The 16,744-nt window shown below is 42.6% G+C and overlaps 1 protein-coding gene across 2 annotated transcripts in view; it reads left to right on the top strand.

The window, feature by feature from the left end:
* Positions 1–15,503, top strand: part of RTN1 (reticulon 1) — a 116,993-nt gene extending 101,490 nt beyond the window's left edge. For both annotated transcript variants that reach the window (XM_074583686.1, XM_074583687.1), the window contains 6 exons: positions 11,005–11,212; positions 12,321–12,459; positions 13,349–13,418; positions 14,032–14,078; positions 14,169–14,227; positions 14,701–15,503. In XM_074583686.1, coding sequence (XP_074439787.1) covers positions 11,005–11,212; positions 12,321–12,459; positions 13,349–13,418; positions 14,032–14,078; positions 14,169–14,227; positions 14,701–14,743 — 566 coding nt within the window. In that variant the 3' untranslated portion in view covers positions 14,744–15,503. The remainder of the gene's footprint in view (positions 1–11,004; positions 11,213–12,320; positions 12,460–13,348; positions 13,419–14,031; positions 14,079–14,168; positions 14,228–14,700) is intronic.
* The last annotated feature ends 1,241 nt before the right edge of the window (positions 15,504–16,744 follow it).

The raw sequence follows: 16,744 nt of genomic DNA, 5'->3' as shown, positions 1-16,744 counted from the left end.
GTCCGGGATGCTTGCAGACATAGCTTCATAAACGCAGCTCAGTGTAACAGAAGCCAGAAAACCTTCCTTGTGGTTTTTTGGGGAGGGGAGGGCAGGGGAGACCTTTCAGACAGACACTTGTCTTTAGGGAACTTGGTATTTTTACAATAGTAATTCAGCACCTAATTCTATTTATGGTTTAAGGATTTTTTTAGGGAAGATGGGTAGCTGGAAAGTAAGCAGATGCACCTGTTAAATGCCAGCCTCCAGCAGCTCAGGCTTTCCATACCTTAATCAAGGGCTAGAGTTTTCCATAGGATAACATGATTCGTTAAGCTTATGTGGGAGAGCCACAGTGAAACTTCAGGGTCTTTTCAGCTGAGCTTTGCATATAAACTTGTCGTTAAGTGGGGTTTGGCTTTTTTGTTTTGTTTTGTTTGTTTCCAAAAAGGCTCAATATTTTCCTGATCGTTATAAAAACATTATTTTGCTGAGTCAGATTGCTGAACCACCTGTATTTAGAGGCAAACTAAATATTTGCCCTCTTTATCAGAAAAAAATATTTATTCATAAATTTAAAAGAGGGGGAAATAACAAAGGGCAGGCTGCTATTGTTTAATAAATAATTATTAATAATAGTGGGATTTTTCTCCTTCCGTGTTCTCCTTTTCTAAACCAAGAGGTAGATTTGCTGAAAATGAAATGATACAATCCCATGCTGATTTGAAAAAAAAAAAAAAAACAACCCACAAACAAAAAAACAACAAAAACCCCCCCAAAAACCCCAAAAACCAGACCTGAAAAAATCAACGCAGCTAAAATAAGTCACTTGCCTCACTTCCACATCATTTGTGTATATCTTCCTCTTTCTTGGGTCATGGTTTATGAATCAAAAAAGATCCTGCAGAAAACATGAAATAGTCATAGAATATTATTTCTGTCAGCAAAATTCTCTGATCAGTCCCAGATAAAATAGAGGGAATTTAAAATTCAGAAGAATGAAGACTAAAGATTTGATTCATTGATTCAGCTTTTCAATATCTATTATTCCTGTTGTCTCTGTCTCAACCCAGAATATCAGTTTCATGCAAACCTGGAGTTGTATAATTTTGCCAGCTTCATTATCAATGGAATTATGGTTCATCTCTGAAAACTCTGGAATATGTCTGTGAATGTAACAGATGCAGACACAAAACTCAGTAAATACAGAGCATATTTTTACTGAAATTATGAAAAAACTATGTTGACATTAACATAGGTTTTAATTAAGAAACAGTCAAGCCTGCAAGTAGCTGTATCATTGGTTTTCCCTTGTAGTACTTATTATTGGCGTACAATTGGGTGGGGATCTCGAGAAGCTGCAGGGACACTTGGTGAAGCTTTGGCTTTACCCCACTAAATCTACATACTGTTACTTTCCTTGCAATGAAGCAATTGACGCTGCTTTGTTGATGACGTTTAGAAACATTGCAATGTGTTTTACTTACTATCCTGCAGGTACAGCATGATTATGTCAATGGTGGATTGTGATAGAGCCTCTTGGGGGAGTGGGAGAGTAATTTGCCCCTGCTGGGCATACCCTTCATTCAAAATATTATTGTTGGCGGCTTTGGGGAATTGCAGCCAACTTCCACAGCCAAGTCATCTTTTGCACTGGAAGGTGATACATTTGCAGTAGTTTGGGATAGAGCCATGCATAACGCATGAGCGTGCAGAGAAACGCTTCTGACTGGCCAAGCTGGTTGATGTGGGCCTTCATGTAACAACGTACAGCCAATGCCAGCCGCATGACGCATCACAGTGCGCAACTTCCAGAGGGGAGCTGCAGAATGAGGTGTACCTCCAGGTTCAGGTGGTAGAGCAGGTCTCCGTGCCTTTCTCAGGTACTCGGCCTAGCTCGGCAGGACTCATCACCACGCATTGCTGGAGAGGTGTCTCTGTGTTAGGAACGTCTTGGCACCCCAGCTCACTGGCACACCAGCTCACGCTGGTCCCCATGAGTAGTCCCCCTTCCAATATTTCTTCTATATGCCAGTGGTGCATATATGCTTGTGTGGTAATAAGCGATATGCTTGTTCCTGCAGCTTCAACCTCCTGCAAGACTTACATAAAAAGAAAATCTGAAAGATTCGGAGAAAAAGGCCTGTAAACCATTCATAGAAATGATCCTAAATATTATCCACATTACAATTATAACTTAATGTGGAAAAAGACTGTAGACTTCATCAAATCCATCTAGCTGACATAACCCTGCTGGGACCGGAGTTTTTGACTAGCATTTACTTGGAAGCTGTTTCCAGCTTCTTTGCTTGACTGATAATATCAAGTGGTTTCCAAAGGGTGCCGAGAAGCCACACCAACCATTCGTTGCAACGTTCCCCACTTTAAGACTGATAAAAAAGTTCAATGGCAATAATATGGATGCATGTTATTAATCTATAATCTTGCTGGCAGTTATGAAGTCTGTCTAATTACATCTATTGTCATGAGAATGTAACTTCAGCTGTTTGGTGCCTTCACTGCTTTCCTGAAAGTACTGTGGGATCCACTTGTCTTGCTCAAATGAGCTCTCCCTCTTTTCAGCAGCTAGAGATCTGTCCCAGTTGTTGGTTGGTCCTTGGTGGAGCTAAAATCTTGGAACCAAGTCATCAGCTGGTGTAAACAATTTTTATGATCGTTTCACAAACCTACACTAATTTATGAGGAATTGACTTCCTAATTTCACGGTTGATTTCCTGTGAAATTTGAGTGAAATTTGTCAAGACTTTTTTCCACTTTCAGAGTTGCTTTCATTTTTTTGTTGCTGCTGCAGAAATTGTATCAATCCTTCCCCAAGCATATTCCTGTTGATGGCAGTACGACTGCAAGATCAAGGGCTTAAAGTTAGAGGACAAATGCTCTTAGACAAGCTTCACACTGTTCGACTGCCAACCATCCCAACGAACACTCTGACCTAGGTGGTATCGGTGAGATTTCAATAGCTCTGCAAAAATGTGCTTTGCACACCTGCTGTGCCATGTCTGAGTGTAATTTTTTTTTCTTTTCTTTTAAGAATAGATGGACAATGTTCTTTCATTGCCAGAGCAAGGAGAAAATTACCCCAAAGTAAGATTAGTTTAAGGTATTCCCTGAGGAGTAATTTAAACTCTAGCAAGAGGGTGATGATGGGGCAATCAGTAGTTGAAGGTTACATTGGAGGGCTGCTTTTGCTTTCATTAGGTCTCTTGGAAGTGAGTTTTGGTGAGGCTCTTTTGATATCAGAAGGGATACTCTCTCCACATCCTATTTAATTCTCACAAATAACATAGTTCTGAGCCATTCATTTTAAAAACATGCAGATTTTCAAATGTTTGTATAGACTTAGGAAGAGTCCAGATATGTTATTTTGGTCCAGGAGCATCTCAGGAAAATTTTAACATTTCCATAGCATTATCTGCATTCAGGGACTGCATTCAGGGGCTCCTTGGTTTCTGCTCACTTAAGGTGAGAACAATAATATCCTCCATAAAAACTGGCCAAGGCAGGTAGTGATGAGCAGGAGGTGTGTGGAGGAGGCTTTCTGCTGCTGCTATGTTAAGTCCTGGTCTTAAATCATCTCTCATGAAAATGATAATAATAATAATACCACCACCACTAATAATACTAATACTAAACTACAATAGACTTGTGTGCGGCATGGTTGTAGGGCTGATTTTTTTTAATTGCCAATCCTCTTCTGCCTACCCAAGCCCACTCTGGTGCTTCACGTAAGGCAATTAATCAATACTTTTTGATCACGTCTTGATCTTGCAGATGGAGTAGGATATAACGTGGAGAACATCCGATATGAAGATTTTCCTTTTCCCTGGTCCTGTTCCTGCTACAGGTCTACTCCTACCAGGGTGCAGGGAGCAAGAAAGTCTGAACTTTCAGGTTGAATCTTGGGGCAGGTGGATGATAAAGATATAAAGCTGAACTGAGGACAGGAAATTAATGAACGAAGTGTGTACAAGAGGTAGAAGGAGTATGGAGAGATCCCTCAAGGCTGGAGATAAAGGATAGGGAGAGATGCCTTGTGAAACAGCACAGATATTCTGTCTTGGCTGTTAATCACAGCAGTCTCCTGAAGGCACCAGACCACACGTTAAATGGTGTATCCATCTCTATTACATTTGGTTTTGAGGAGGGGACCAAAGGCCATATTGGATCCTTCACTGTAGAGCATAGGGAAAGCCTGGTCCTACAGCCTCTGGTTAAAGCTGTAAAATGGAATTTCTTTGAGCGTGAGCAATACTTAGTTCTATTCAAAGACTTACAGCTTTTTAAGTCTTTGCCTTTGTTGTCAAATATTGTTGTGACAATGCTATAAACAAGAATGCCCTTCTTAAATTAGCTTTCCTGATCTTTTCACTGCCAGTAAGTCTGAGAAATGGCTTATGAAGTCATTTGTATTTATGAAGCCATAATGTTACCCTGTGTACAGAATTAAAGGCAGTGTGTAGACAGGTTTTTCTCATTTCTCAATAATACTAATATCACATAAGGAATGAAGTTGTATAATCCATTGATTTTACCTCCTAAGGGGGCCCAATGGGACGTCCCTTGTGGGGAGGGCAGCTTGATCACATCCAAGGGTGTCATTAATATGCTGAAGAGCATATAACCTTTTATTCAATCATCAAGGCCCATGGGCCTCATTTGAAGGCTGGATACAAGGGGTTTGCACACACTTTTCTTACTAACTTCCATGTAAATGCTGCTTGATCGATGTTCATTTTTCGTGCAGTTGTTGCAGTAGAGGAAAAACTTGCAAAGTCAGGAGAGAACAGAGGTTTTCAGAGAAAGGGAGGGAGAAGCTGTGAAAGATGTGAATTGTCCAGACTATGCTCAGTTGATCTTCATTAATTTTCATCTTAAAACGCTTTCTTTGAGACATGGAATGGAAAGATCCTCGTTTCTTTTACAGAAGTATTTTTCAAAAACATAACCATGCAACCATGCAGGAATCTGAAGGTGAGAGGACATTTTAGTTACGAGTAGGTTTGGATCCTCTATTGTCCCTCTGGGATCTCCATTCAGAAGCCTTGGGCTGCTGCTGCCTCACACCATGGGCACACCAGAGTCCAGTCCTCATGTTTCCCCCAGGTCCCAAGGAGACTATATTCAGGAGCATCACTACTGTTGTGGTTTGAGAAAACCCATAACAATTCATTGTCATTTAGACAATTATTCTATCACCCAATGACCCCTCCCCACCCAGAAAGGGGAATCGGGGAAAGCAAGGAAACATGAGGGTTGAAATATAAATAGATTTAATAGGATAAGACTAAATAATTAACAATAATACTGAAGAACCAGTATTAATCCCAATGCTGCTATGAAATATACAAGAATTATACTCAGCCAGTTCTCTCAGCAGGAAGCCGTGCACTCTCAGCAGTTCACAGCAAATGTCAGACACTGCGAGCACAACGGCTTCGGGAGAAGGGAAGGGCTCAGGGGTCCAGCACCAGGGCGAGGAGTTTCTCTGGACCGCCACCATCAACGGAGAGAGAGAATACACTGCAAACTTTCGAATTTATATCGAATGCAATGTTCATGGTATGAAATAATCCTGTTGGCCAGCCTGGGTCAAATGCCCAGGCCTCGCTCCTCCTCATCCCTGCACCTGGCAAGGCCTGAAAACACTGAAACCTTGAATCCCACAGAGCCTAGCTGGCTATAAAGTAAATATTTTCACAAATTCAAACACTAGAGTCTTCCAAAAGTGAAGTTTTCCTCAGCATTTCCCCAGAAGAGAAATTAATCCTGTGTCGCTCAACCCAGGACAACTACTTAGTCCACCTTGGCTGTCTCAAGTCATTCACCCCTTGCCTCCAGCACTGCCCTTTCCAGCCCCCAGGTCTGTCTTCTGTCTTTTTTGATGCCAAATATTGAGGAGCAAAAACATTTTCTGCTGAAAGCCATGATGAGAGCTGGGAGAGCTTTCAGGCGCTGTACTCAGGAGCAGCTCCTTGCTGGCACAAGCATTGTGTGCTGCTGCTGTTGCTTGCCTTGCAAACATGGGTATTTACCAGTTACTCATGCTAACAAGTGGTTGCTTGTATTGTAGAGCTTTTACCTTTGTGCGTCATTAGTCTGGGGATTGGCCCCAAATGGAGGGCTCACATTAGTTTAATGAGATGAAATTATACCAGAAAGTGTAGCTTAGACACTGATTTGGCACCCTTGAAAATTTTTCTTTCAAATAGAAGGCTACTTGAGTAACATTTTACAAGTTCTGCTATAAGTTAGAAAACATGAGCAGGCCATACTTTCAGATAAATAGCTTATCAGACGTGCTTCTCCAGAAAAATTCTTCAAAGGCACTTTGCAGTGACCAGCAGCACTGCTGTCTTTGAGATGTCTGGCAAGTCCTCCTTAATAAATATAAATGCTTTTGAGTCTGAGACAGTTCTGGCAAAACCAGAGTCCTTTTATACCTCCACAAGTGAGCCAGAGCTGTGGTGTGTTGCACTGAAAAGAGTGCAAAGTGACTGACGCAGCCTTTCTCCTTCCAGGAGGTGAAAGGGAGATCATGAAAAGCTACAGCTGAACAGCTTCTGCATGTTAATGGGCCTGGTTAGGATTTTGGAGTTGGGGTTTTCAAAACAAAAAGAATCCAAACTTCAGTGAAGCTGAGGCTGACTTCAGTGCCTGTTTTCCAAAACCCCGTTTGCAAATCCTAGCTGCAAACCTTAGATGGTCTGAAGTTGGTGTTTTGTCACTCAGAAGTGTATCTTGCTTAGCCAGGCACATTGACCCACTGTCCAATTGCATGCACATCACATATTGACAGGCTCACGTGGCACCAGGCTCCTGCTTCATGCATATTCAGTGTGCTTTGCTCAGAATCATGCCATTGTAGTTGGGTCTGGGCTGTGCCATGCGTGCACACATGCTGTCTGCAACACACCCAGTGCTTGCAGGACCCTTGGCTGCACTAAGACCTTTTATTCCTTCCCTATGGGGCAATTTTTCCCTAAGGATTGACTAAAGAATTTAATTACTATGTCACTAACTCATTCTGTGTGGCATCCCCTGTCTTCTAATTTATCTGGAGAGCACTGTACCCATGTAAGAGCCAGACTTGAAGCCTGTCTCAGCCTGGCCATCGTGGGGCCAGCGTGTGCTGGCAAGTAGCTCTGCAGAGAGGTGTATAGGAAGGTGTGCAGCTCCAGCTCAGCTCCTGGCCCTGTTGTCCTTCTACTCACTGCATCCCCATGTGCTGGGGAGGCTAGTCTGGGCCTGGGTGGTTGTCTCTTTGTCATGTGAAGGAAGGGGTGCAGGCATGAACAGGCAGCTACCCTTTATCAAAGACTCAGGCCACCATTTATATTTTGTGACCTGTTGAAGGGCAGTAAACCCATGGGGTCAGTGAGTGTTTGAGGGAGCTGTTTGCTGTCTGAATCAGTTTTATATGAATATAGGATGAGATGAAACTCAAAGCAGACATATAAATGTGGCAGACAACATAATCTTTCATTTTTTCATTCAGAATAAAAAAACAGAGTGTGGAGGGTATTGATGCAGCCAGCCCTGGGATCATCTGATGGTGAAGGAGACGATTTCTCATTACTTTGCCCCTTGGTATCTATTTACACCAGACACCGATGTGACAGGTACTTTTTCTCTGGTGTAAATGGTTACAGGAGAAAATGGCACCCTGAGGAAGCAAGGCAAAGGATCCCAGCCAGGGGATTCTGCACTCAGTGCACCGCTGCCCACTTTTAAGGGACAATTGTTTATGTAAGGAAATGTAAGACAAAAATAATGTAAAAAGCCTTTGAAGTGACTGAAGCTGCAACTAAAGGAGCAAACATGGCTCTGACACATAGCTCAGTTGTTTCCAGGAGCATCTAAATTCCAGGGGAACTGATACAGCTCAATTTCCTGAGGCCTGTCATCAAAAAAAGTGTTTTTTTCTGGGAAGCCCATGGACCGTGGCTGGACCCTGCAAGTCTCCACTGATTTCTAGCTCGGAACCGTCTTTCTCCCCCTTCCCAAGGAGCCATGAGTTTCACCTCCCTCCTGCACTCCCTTTTACAAGGCAGTTTGGCTCACCCCCTTCTCCTTAAGGGAGAGGAGGAGGAATGATTGTGGGAGGGGCAAATCCTGCCCAAACAGCTGGACACAGCAGCAGTGCCGCAGATCCGTCCCTTCGAGGGAGACGAGGAGAAGGCAGATTTAGTTCCTGCCCTTGAAAATCCTAACTGACCTTACTGCAGGCTGTGGGTATGGGGTTGTGTGTGTCCCCAGGCTGGACCTGGGCACCGGGACAGCCATGTAAAAATCATTCAACTTGCATCTCCCTCCTCAGTGCTGAGATTATCCACGTAGCAGTTGGCACATATTTTTTCCATGCACATGGGAATATTTGCCTCAGGTCTCAAAGACAAAGGATCCCTCTCTCCCAGGTCTCATTTGGCTGGCGAAAGAGGCCAGCTGCCTTCTCATCTCCTCTCTCATGCGTGCACATATCCCCAGAACTGTGTCATTTGGCTTCTGTCCATCTTGCTCTGCATTGTGGCAAGCCTTTCCTTACCTGGTACAGCTTAGTAAATATCCCAGTCATTTCATGGCAGAAAGGGAAAAGTTTCAGGATATGGACACGCTTGGTCAAGTCTGTTTTGAGTCATTCAGCATCTTCCTTGTTGAGGGCAATAAGAAAGTGCAGCTTGGCATCTCTCTGTGAGGATACAGCCTGCTTCCAGTCTGCAGGAATATGAGGCAGAAGATCCTAGAAAGAAATAGACAGGGCTTTGTTTCTCATTTTGTGTCTTATCATCAATTGGCATTGACTCAGGGATGACTACTGAAGTGGGCTTTTGTATTTTTTGGCTCAGCTCTTGTTTGTTTGCCCGCCTACTGCCAGGTAGTGTTTTACTCTGGTGCGTGGCTTTTTTATTTCATCAGCAGATGATGTTCCACATACAGCATCCTGAGCTAACTCACCTTTGCTCATTTCATTTAATGCAAAGGTATTGTGTGATAGAAAATTTAAGTATCCCAAAAAGTGAGATCTGCATAAATTTCCAATAGTCCCCGCTGACAGAGGCATTTTTGAGCATAAAAATGATCAGGCTGTGAATAATACCTCCTGTCCAATCGCCTGCTGGAGAAAGCACACCAGTTGCTGTGCTGACTGAAAAAAAAGAGTATGAAAAATGGTAAAAACTCACACTTGTGTTCTGAATGCCATTTTGTAAGGACGGTTTGCAATTCACGTTCAAACACCTCAACACTGTAAGCAATTGGTGGAGCTCCTGCTGCCTGCATCAATACAGCTGGGTCTGCTGCTAAACTTATCACCACAGGTGCATGCTCTGACTTTGTTGTAACTGCATTTTGGAGCTTTCCCTAGTCGATGCCCATGGCTTTCTGCAGGAAGGAGACCTGGGCATATATCTGGAAAGACTCTGGCCTGGTCTCAGATTTGTAGTCAGCATCCAGGACCCCAGCACGTACCACCAATATCCTCATCCCTTGGCTTCCATGCGGTCCATAGATCTATTCATGTGTGCTCGTGATCACAGATCCAGTGCTGAATGCTGACACTTAAAAATATGAAAGAGTTATTATATTGTGTATATTGACGGAGAATACAGTAGGATGTGAATATTGCATGAAGAGAAGAGTTCAGTAATACGATAGCAATTTTTGCACTCAGGCCCATCACTTTGAAAAGCAGTGCTAATATGTGTAATAGTAATGAGTAATATAACTCATTGACTCAAGGCAAACATGCTGTGGTGACTCACAATTTTTGGAGATTAGATGATAAGAACTACTAGGCTGGATTAATTTTGTTTCTTTTTGTATTTGTGAATTTTTTTTGGACAGACTGCAGTTTTCCTGAATTTACTCTTTGTTCAGAATGATTTGACAAGTGGCACCTATAAAATCTGTTTGGCTGATGGTGTGTCAGGCTGTTTATGAGGACTTGCGCAGTGTGTGAAATTAAAGCTGTTTTATTTATATTGTCATGAGCATGTTCTTCAGCTGGATGAAGAGTCCTCTCGGAAACAGGTTATCCATGTAAAGAAATTAAATTCAGCTTTGTGGACTGGATATTCTGCAATCGTTTCATAAAATTTTGCTTTTATAGTGGCTATCCCTGATGGTAAGATCATTTGCTGGAGGGGCTGGAATAAATTATACAAACTTGGGAAAAACACTGTCAAAATTAACTGTTTCACAAATGTAAAAACATATTGGTTGAAAATGGTTTTCTGCACTTGCTTTGTTCTAATTAACACCTCCCATGGATCTAGACAAGGAAAGTTAACAAGCAGAAAGGGTTTTTTGTTTTAGTATTTCTGAGACGGTTGGATTTGCAGTAGCAAAAGGGATTGATTCTGTATTTTAAGGTCCCATCTGAAAAATGGTTTCCTACCCATGATACTATTAAGCAGTGGTAAAAACAAGAGTCTTTTCCTTTCTCAAAACTTAGGAAATAACAAAATCATATTGTCAAAACTTTGAATGGGAAAGTGGTTTATTGTGGCTAACCCCAAAATTACTCATTCATTTATCAACAACCAAAACTTGAAAATGCTTTGATCAAGCATTTGGCATTTGGACTTGTAACCAAAAAAAAAATAAAAAAATTTAAAAATATGCATTTTCCAGAGCAGCTAAATGCAAGTTAGGGTAAAAGCTTCCATACAACCCTAGCAACAACACGAACCCCAGCTTGCATTTGCCTTGCTGCTGCAAGACACCTACCGTGCTGTGGTTGGAGATATTCATCCATCATATCTAACCCAGACACAGATGCATGAAATCCAGTGGTTTCAAGTAGGTCATCGGTTGCCATTTCCTCAGTGTGTTGCTGAAGTCACTTCACTGCGTCTGTTGAGGAGTTCCTGTTGATGCTGATGTGAGCAGGAGCGTCACTCCTCCCTTTACCCTTCTGCAACGACTCTAAGCATTGCAGTGGACATGGTGGCCATCCTTGACGCGCTTCCAGCTCCTGCCTTTAACACGTTGGTCTTCTCTCCTCAGCTATCGACCTGTTGTACTGGCGTGACATCAAGCAGACAGGGATCGTGTTTGGCAGCCTCCTGTTGCTGCTTTTCTCCCTGACCCAGTTCAGCGTTGTCAGCGTCGTGGCCTACCTGGCCCTCGCTGGCCTCTCAGCCACCATTAGCTTCAGAATCTACAAATCGGTCCTACAGGCTGTGCAGAAGACGGATGAAGGCCACCCCTTCAAGTGAGTGCTTTGCAGTCACGGCCAGGGGCTGTTTTATCTTGCAAATGATCCATTCCCAGTGGCAATTCATGTTTCTTTAACTGCTGCTTTTATACTGGACAAAATTCTTTTCTTGTAACAGGGGAAATAATTTTTTCTGTTGTCTAGTGTCTCAAGAACTGTAGGGCTGTATTGTCTCAGATTCTGGGGCAAAGTAAAACAACACAAAAGCCATCATCCTCTGGGATCCAGAAAATTTTAAGCAAACAGAGAAAAAGGGTTTCATTAGAACTAATGATAATACAGTATCCCTGCAAGCAGGAAGAGTATTGTTTCTGGCCACACACTACTGGACTTAGAGGGAAACTCTATCTTTTCTCCAGCACTGCTTGGCTGTGATGTGGCAATCCATTATCCTAGGTGATGGTGCCAGTGCCAATGGCGGTGCCCTCCCCACCCTCCGCAGGGTCTGGGTGATTTGCTTCAGGAGAGCAGCGATCCTTGTTCCCCGGCTGTGCCAACAAGTTGGTAAACCAGGTCATGGAACTGATCTGGTTTGCAAACACACACACTGAAACAAAGTCTTGTTGGGGTGCTGCTACTTGTGTTTCACTTGGGTTGGTTCTGAGAGGCAACTCATGACATAGGCATAGCTCAGAGAGAGGTGCAGGGCAGGTGGAGGGATGGAGGAGAGGGAAGGGGGCATCACCGCCGTAGGTGACATGTGGCCAGACAGCAGCTTTTCTTCCTCCAGAGGCTGCCAGATGGAGGAGATGCCCCCTTCTGCAGCAGCACTGTTGCAGAGAAGTTTGTGGGGAAACCCCCCAGCTAGGATTTGCATCCCTCTTTGGGTGGAGTAAAGAGAGAGATCCCATGAAGACCAGGCTCTGCATGGGGAGAGGGCAAGGCTGGAGGCAGACAGCCCCAGTGCAGCCTGCAATTGCCCAGGGAGACGGGTCGTGCAAGGCAGATTGTGCGCCGGTGGCTCTGTGCCTGCAGGAAGGGGAACCCGCTGCTCCAGCACAAAGAAATGAGGTCTGGGGAGGAGGCAGTGGCGGGATAGACAGGCATGACCTTGAATGGCAGGTGAACCTGCCTGGGTTTGTAACTGGACCTTTGTTTCTGGCAGAGCCTACTTGGAGATGGAAATGAATCTTTCACAGGACCAGATTCAGAAATACACAGACTGTCTTCAGTTATACGTCAACAGCACAGTCAAAGAGCTGAGGAGACTCTTTCTCGTTCAGGACCTTGTGGATTCTTTAAAAGTAGGATTGCTTTAAATATTTTTAACCCCTCTCTAGAGGATCAATCTACATTTCAAAGTGCTGCTTCCCATGTTGACAGTGTTGTCATAAAAGTTTTGTGTAGCTCCAAATATAAAAGTTGCTTTCCTTTTTCATTTCCAAACTGCTTGCTTTCAGCAATTTAGAGGTTTGGCAATCTGCATTTGAATTTATTGATCCATAATACAAGAGTATAAAAGTTGCAGGACCAGCTTAGCTCCACTGCAGTTCTAGAAACATCTCTGCGTTATGCTTTCTATGACTTTGACACAAAACAGTGTGTTCCCCTCTAATACCTCTGTTAATCTACATTTCCTCTAATGGTGGCATTTCCTGCTATGGAAGAAGGTCGTCTTTCCCTCTCTGCTGAGATAATTATTTATTTTCAGCCTTACACCCAAGTGGGTGTTCTTCAGAGCAAAGGGAAGATCATTAAGAGAGCAGACATGGGTTAGGCTCCTAAATTACTAAAGACTTCTAGAAAAAATGTACCCATTTCCCAGTCTCAAGAGTTTTCAGTCACTGGGATTATCACTGTGGGGCTGTGGTTAACCTGTGTGGCATGACCCCTGTCACCATCAAAACTGGATTCAGAAATCTGCCTGTGCCGTGCTCAATGCAGAGTCCTAAGTGTATGCAATTAAGCCCTAAACGTACATGAAAGCTCAGCTAAGAGTGAGAAGCAGTGAACAGCAGAATGGAGAATGGGGTTTATACACCCAGAAAAACATCTAGTTCCTAATGTGCCTTACTTAACAAGTCCCCTTACACATTAAAAAAGGCTAATGTGCTATTATGTTAGCTAGTTAAGGAAACGAATCTCTTCTTATGCTGACGCTCGAGGTGATGTAGTGATCTGTCTTTAATTTAGTTTGCAGTACTAATGTGGCTGCTGACTTACGTGGGAGCCCTCTTCAATGGCCTGACTCTTCTGATAATGGGTAAAAATCAACATTTCTTTTAAAATCTATTTTTAACTTTGACTCCCTCGTGATTTCACGGAATCACGGAATCTTCAGAGTTGGAAGGGACCTCTAGAGATCATCTAGTCCAACTCCCCTGCTAAAGCAGGATTGCCCAGAGCACATCACTCAGGACTGCATCCAGGCGGGTCTTGAAAGTCTCCAGAGAAGGGGACTCCACAACCTCCCTGGGCAACCTGTTCCAGTGCTCTCTCACCCTCACCGTAAAGAAGTTTTTCCTCATATTTGATTGGAAATTCTACTCAGACAAAATAGCCTGTCCTCACGGTGCCTTCCCCACAGTTGAACCATCAACTTTTATTTCCCCTTCCAGTAAATATTCATTATTCCCGTTCTGTTGTCCCCCCTGCTAGAATTAATTTGTTTTTTATGGTTTTGTAGCCACTAGTCCCAGAGCAGTGGTAAATACCATATTTGGGAGGTTTGAGCAAAGTTAATTTTTAATACGAAGATCCCTGGTGGATCAGCTGACCAGGTGGCATGATATGTGTTTGTCGCTGTTTGAAGTAGGTCTCGTCTCTGGAGGAACGTGATTGGCAGGAATATAACAGTGTGCTCTTTTTCTCCTCAGCTGTCGTGTCTATGTTTACTCTCCCCGTTGTATATGACAAGTACCAGGTAAGTCTGTCTGCACAGCGGAGTTCAGCTGTCTGGGTGGTTCTGTCTTGTTGATGCCTGATTGACTTGGTCTCCTTTTGCTCTTTGCAGGCACAGATTGATCAATACTTGGGACTGGTGCGGACCCACATAAACACTGTTGTGGCAAAGTGAGTTCACAGCAGGCTTGACCAGAAGTCTTGCTGTACAGTTGCAGTGCTCTTGGGAGTGGCTAAGAGCCGGGCGGGCCCACGGACAACATGCCCTACGAATGATGTCCTCCTGAGCTCCTGGCACGCAAGAGCCTGCAGGAGGGTAGATTCAAAGCCTTTCAGGAGTCCTCTCCATCCAACAGATCTGTGATTCTGCAAAACCCTTAGATTTGAGCAGGACTAAAAGTCCGTAATGAAAATTGTCTAAATTTCATTCCTGGGTTCCAATAGGCAATGGACCATGGTAGAATAATGAGAGAATATCACTGAGCATATCCCACGGTTACATGAACTACCCAAAACTGGGCCATTTACAACTGTAAGAACACATAGATGGGCATTTTCTTATTAGACTCTAGTCCACCTGTTGTGACAACACACTGAATGGAACAGCTGCCTGACCATCCTTCTTTTTTCTTCTTTATTTCTAGGATTCAAGCTAAAATCCCAGGTGCTAAGAGAAAGGCAGAGTAAAGCAGACATCAAGAATTCATCGACTACATAGTGAATATGGGGGAATCTGGAGTGAAACAGCTCTGTTCTTACACTTTACTGCAAATTTATCGTTCTTTTTTTTCTCGACACCATAATCTTAGAAACATAAAACTTGGAAGCAGTGCTTTTCCCCTGCTGCTTCTGCACTTAGAATATTTGCAATCACTTGTGTCAAGCACTAAAATATAGTAAAGAGAAAAGTGTACTAGATGTGGTTTTTTGTGTTGCTTATAAAGTGCATGATGGTGAGAGCCTAAATAATATTGGCCTTTTTTATTTTTATTTTTTTTAGTGTTTTTCCTTCTTCTATTGGCATTGCTTCTATGACTTTTAATGTTACATGTGGCTAGGGGCTTTCCTGCTTAGCGCACTGATGCAATAGTTAAAATTGCTTCTACGTCACTGGGTTGCTGGTTGGATTCATCTTTATTAACTATATAGAATTGTAGACTGATGTTTTAGTGTTTTCCAGCACAAATAAAATAAACAGTAATCGGTACTTATGGTAATCAGTTTTGTATAACTCAAAAAAATGAGAACAAAACCCAGTACTTTTGTCGTAAGGGATTGACAGGCTGATTTACATGTATGGTAACTGGAAAGTTCCAGCATGTTAAATTTATTACAATTTGTATTACATTCTCTGTAGTTCCTAATGGACTTAATTATGGACTCTGAATATTTGCACTTATGTACTTGATACCGAATGCAGAAATAAATGTTACTAAATGTAAAAGTTCTCCTTCTTGTTGCCACTGGGATTATCTTGACATTTGCAAACTGGACACATACTGTGCAAAAAGAAGCATTTTCTCTTTCTCTCTGCCTCGCCTCTTGTGATGCACACACTTTGCCCTTCCAAAATGGTGCAATCCAACAAGATCATCTGTAGTACATAGCTATAACCCATCGCTCAGTTTCATGGAAATCAAATATAGTTTGGGGTTTTTTGTTAGTCTTGTGAGCATAAAACAGAACAAGAATAACTGTCTCTTCCTCCGTTTGCACGTTGTGCAAGTCATAAGCAACATACTATGGGAGGGGTCAGCACAACACAGAGGACTCTTCAATTTCCTTGTCATCATGTTACTCGCTTATCCAGAGCTTTTCTTTGACATGTGCCTTAAACTGTGGGATCAATAGTGAATCTGGAGGCTGGGTACTGGAATAAACATTTGCTCCTCTTCAAAGGTGAAGGGTTTTTAAAATTGGCATTTGATGTTTGAGAACCATCAGACAAGCGAAACAGCTGTTGAACATTATCTGAAGTGCTTCAAAACAAATAATTGGTTAAGTGGAAATTATTTTTTTTTGTCTAAAAATGTGAACATCAAAACACAGTCAAATTGCAGGGGTTTTTTTCCTACCATAAAAGATTTTAGGCAGAACTATTTTTTTTTTTTTTTTCCCCACAAAGAACTAGATCCTTAAACACTTATCCAAACTTTTTGACTGGAAATCTTTCCTTAGATTCATCAATTTAATTTCCCTTCATCTCAGCTACACATGGACACGGTGACATGACCAAGGTCAGGATGCAGTGCTGTTTGACTGCGCGTAAATGTGCAACCCAAATGCACATGAAGGGTTAGTGGGCCAGTTAATTCCTGAGATGAGTCTCACATACTCTTTTTCATTTAAGGTTTATATTTAAATAATCATCTTTGCTCTTATTTAAAAATACCACAGCATCTTTTAAGTGTCACCTGCAGCTGGATATGAACTTTTTTTTTTTTCCAATGAAAAACCAAATGCCTTATAGTGACATATGTTGCTGTTGAGCAAATGGAATATGTTTATTTTAGCATGTGTAGTTTGCAGCCAGGAGTTAAAATTCAACACCTACACCCACCTTTATCTGTCTTAGACTTTGCTGCCAGTGTATTGAAATGGCCAGTATATACCCCGTTATCTCCAAAGAAGACAGTACAGCCTGACCATGTGTCATTAGGATAAAGATTGACTGTCACAATTCTTATC

The sequence above is a fragment of the Larus michahellis genome, chromosome 4, assembly GCF_964199755.1.
Source record: "Larus michahellis chromosome 4, bLarMic1.1, whole genome shotgun sequence".
In the NCBI taxonomy this organism is placed as follows: Eukaryota; Metazoa; Chordata; class Aves; order Charadriiformes; family Laridae; genus Larus; species Larus michahellis.
The sequence above is the reverse complement of the archived record's forward strand: the minus strand, read 5'-3'. Positions and strand labels throughout refer to the sequence as shown.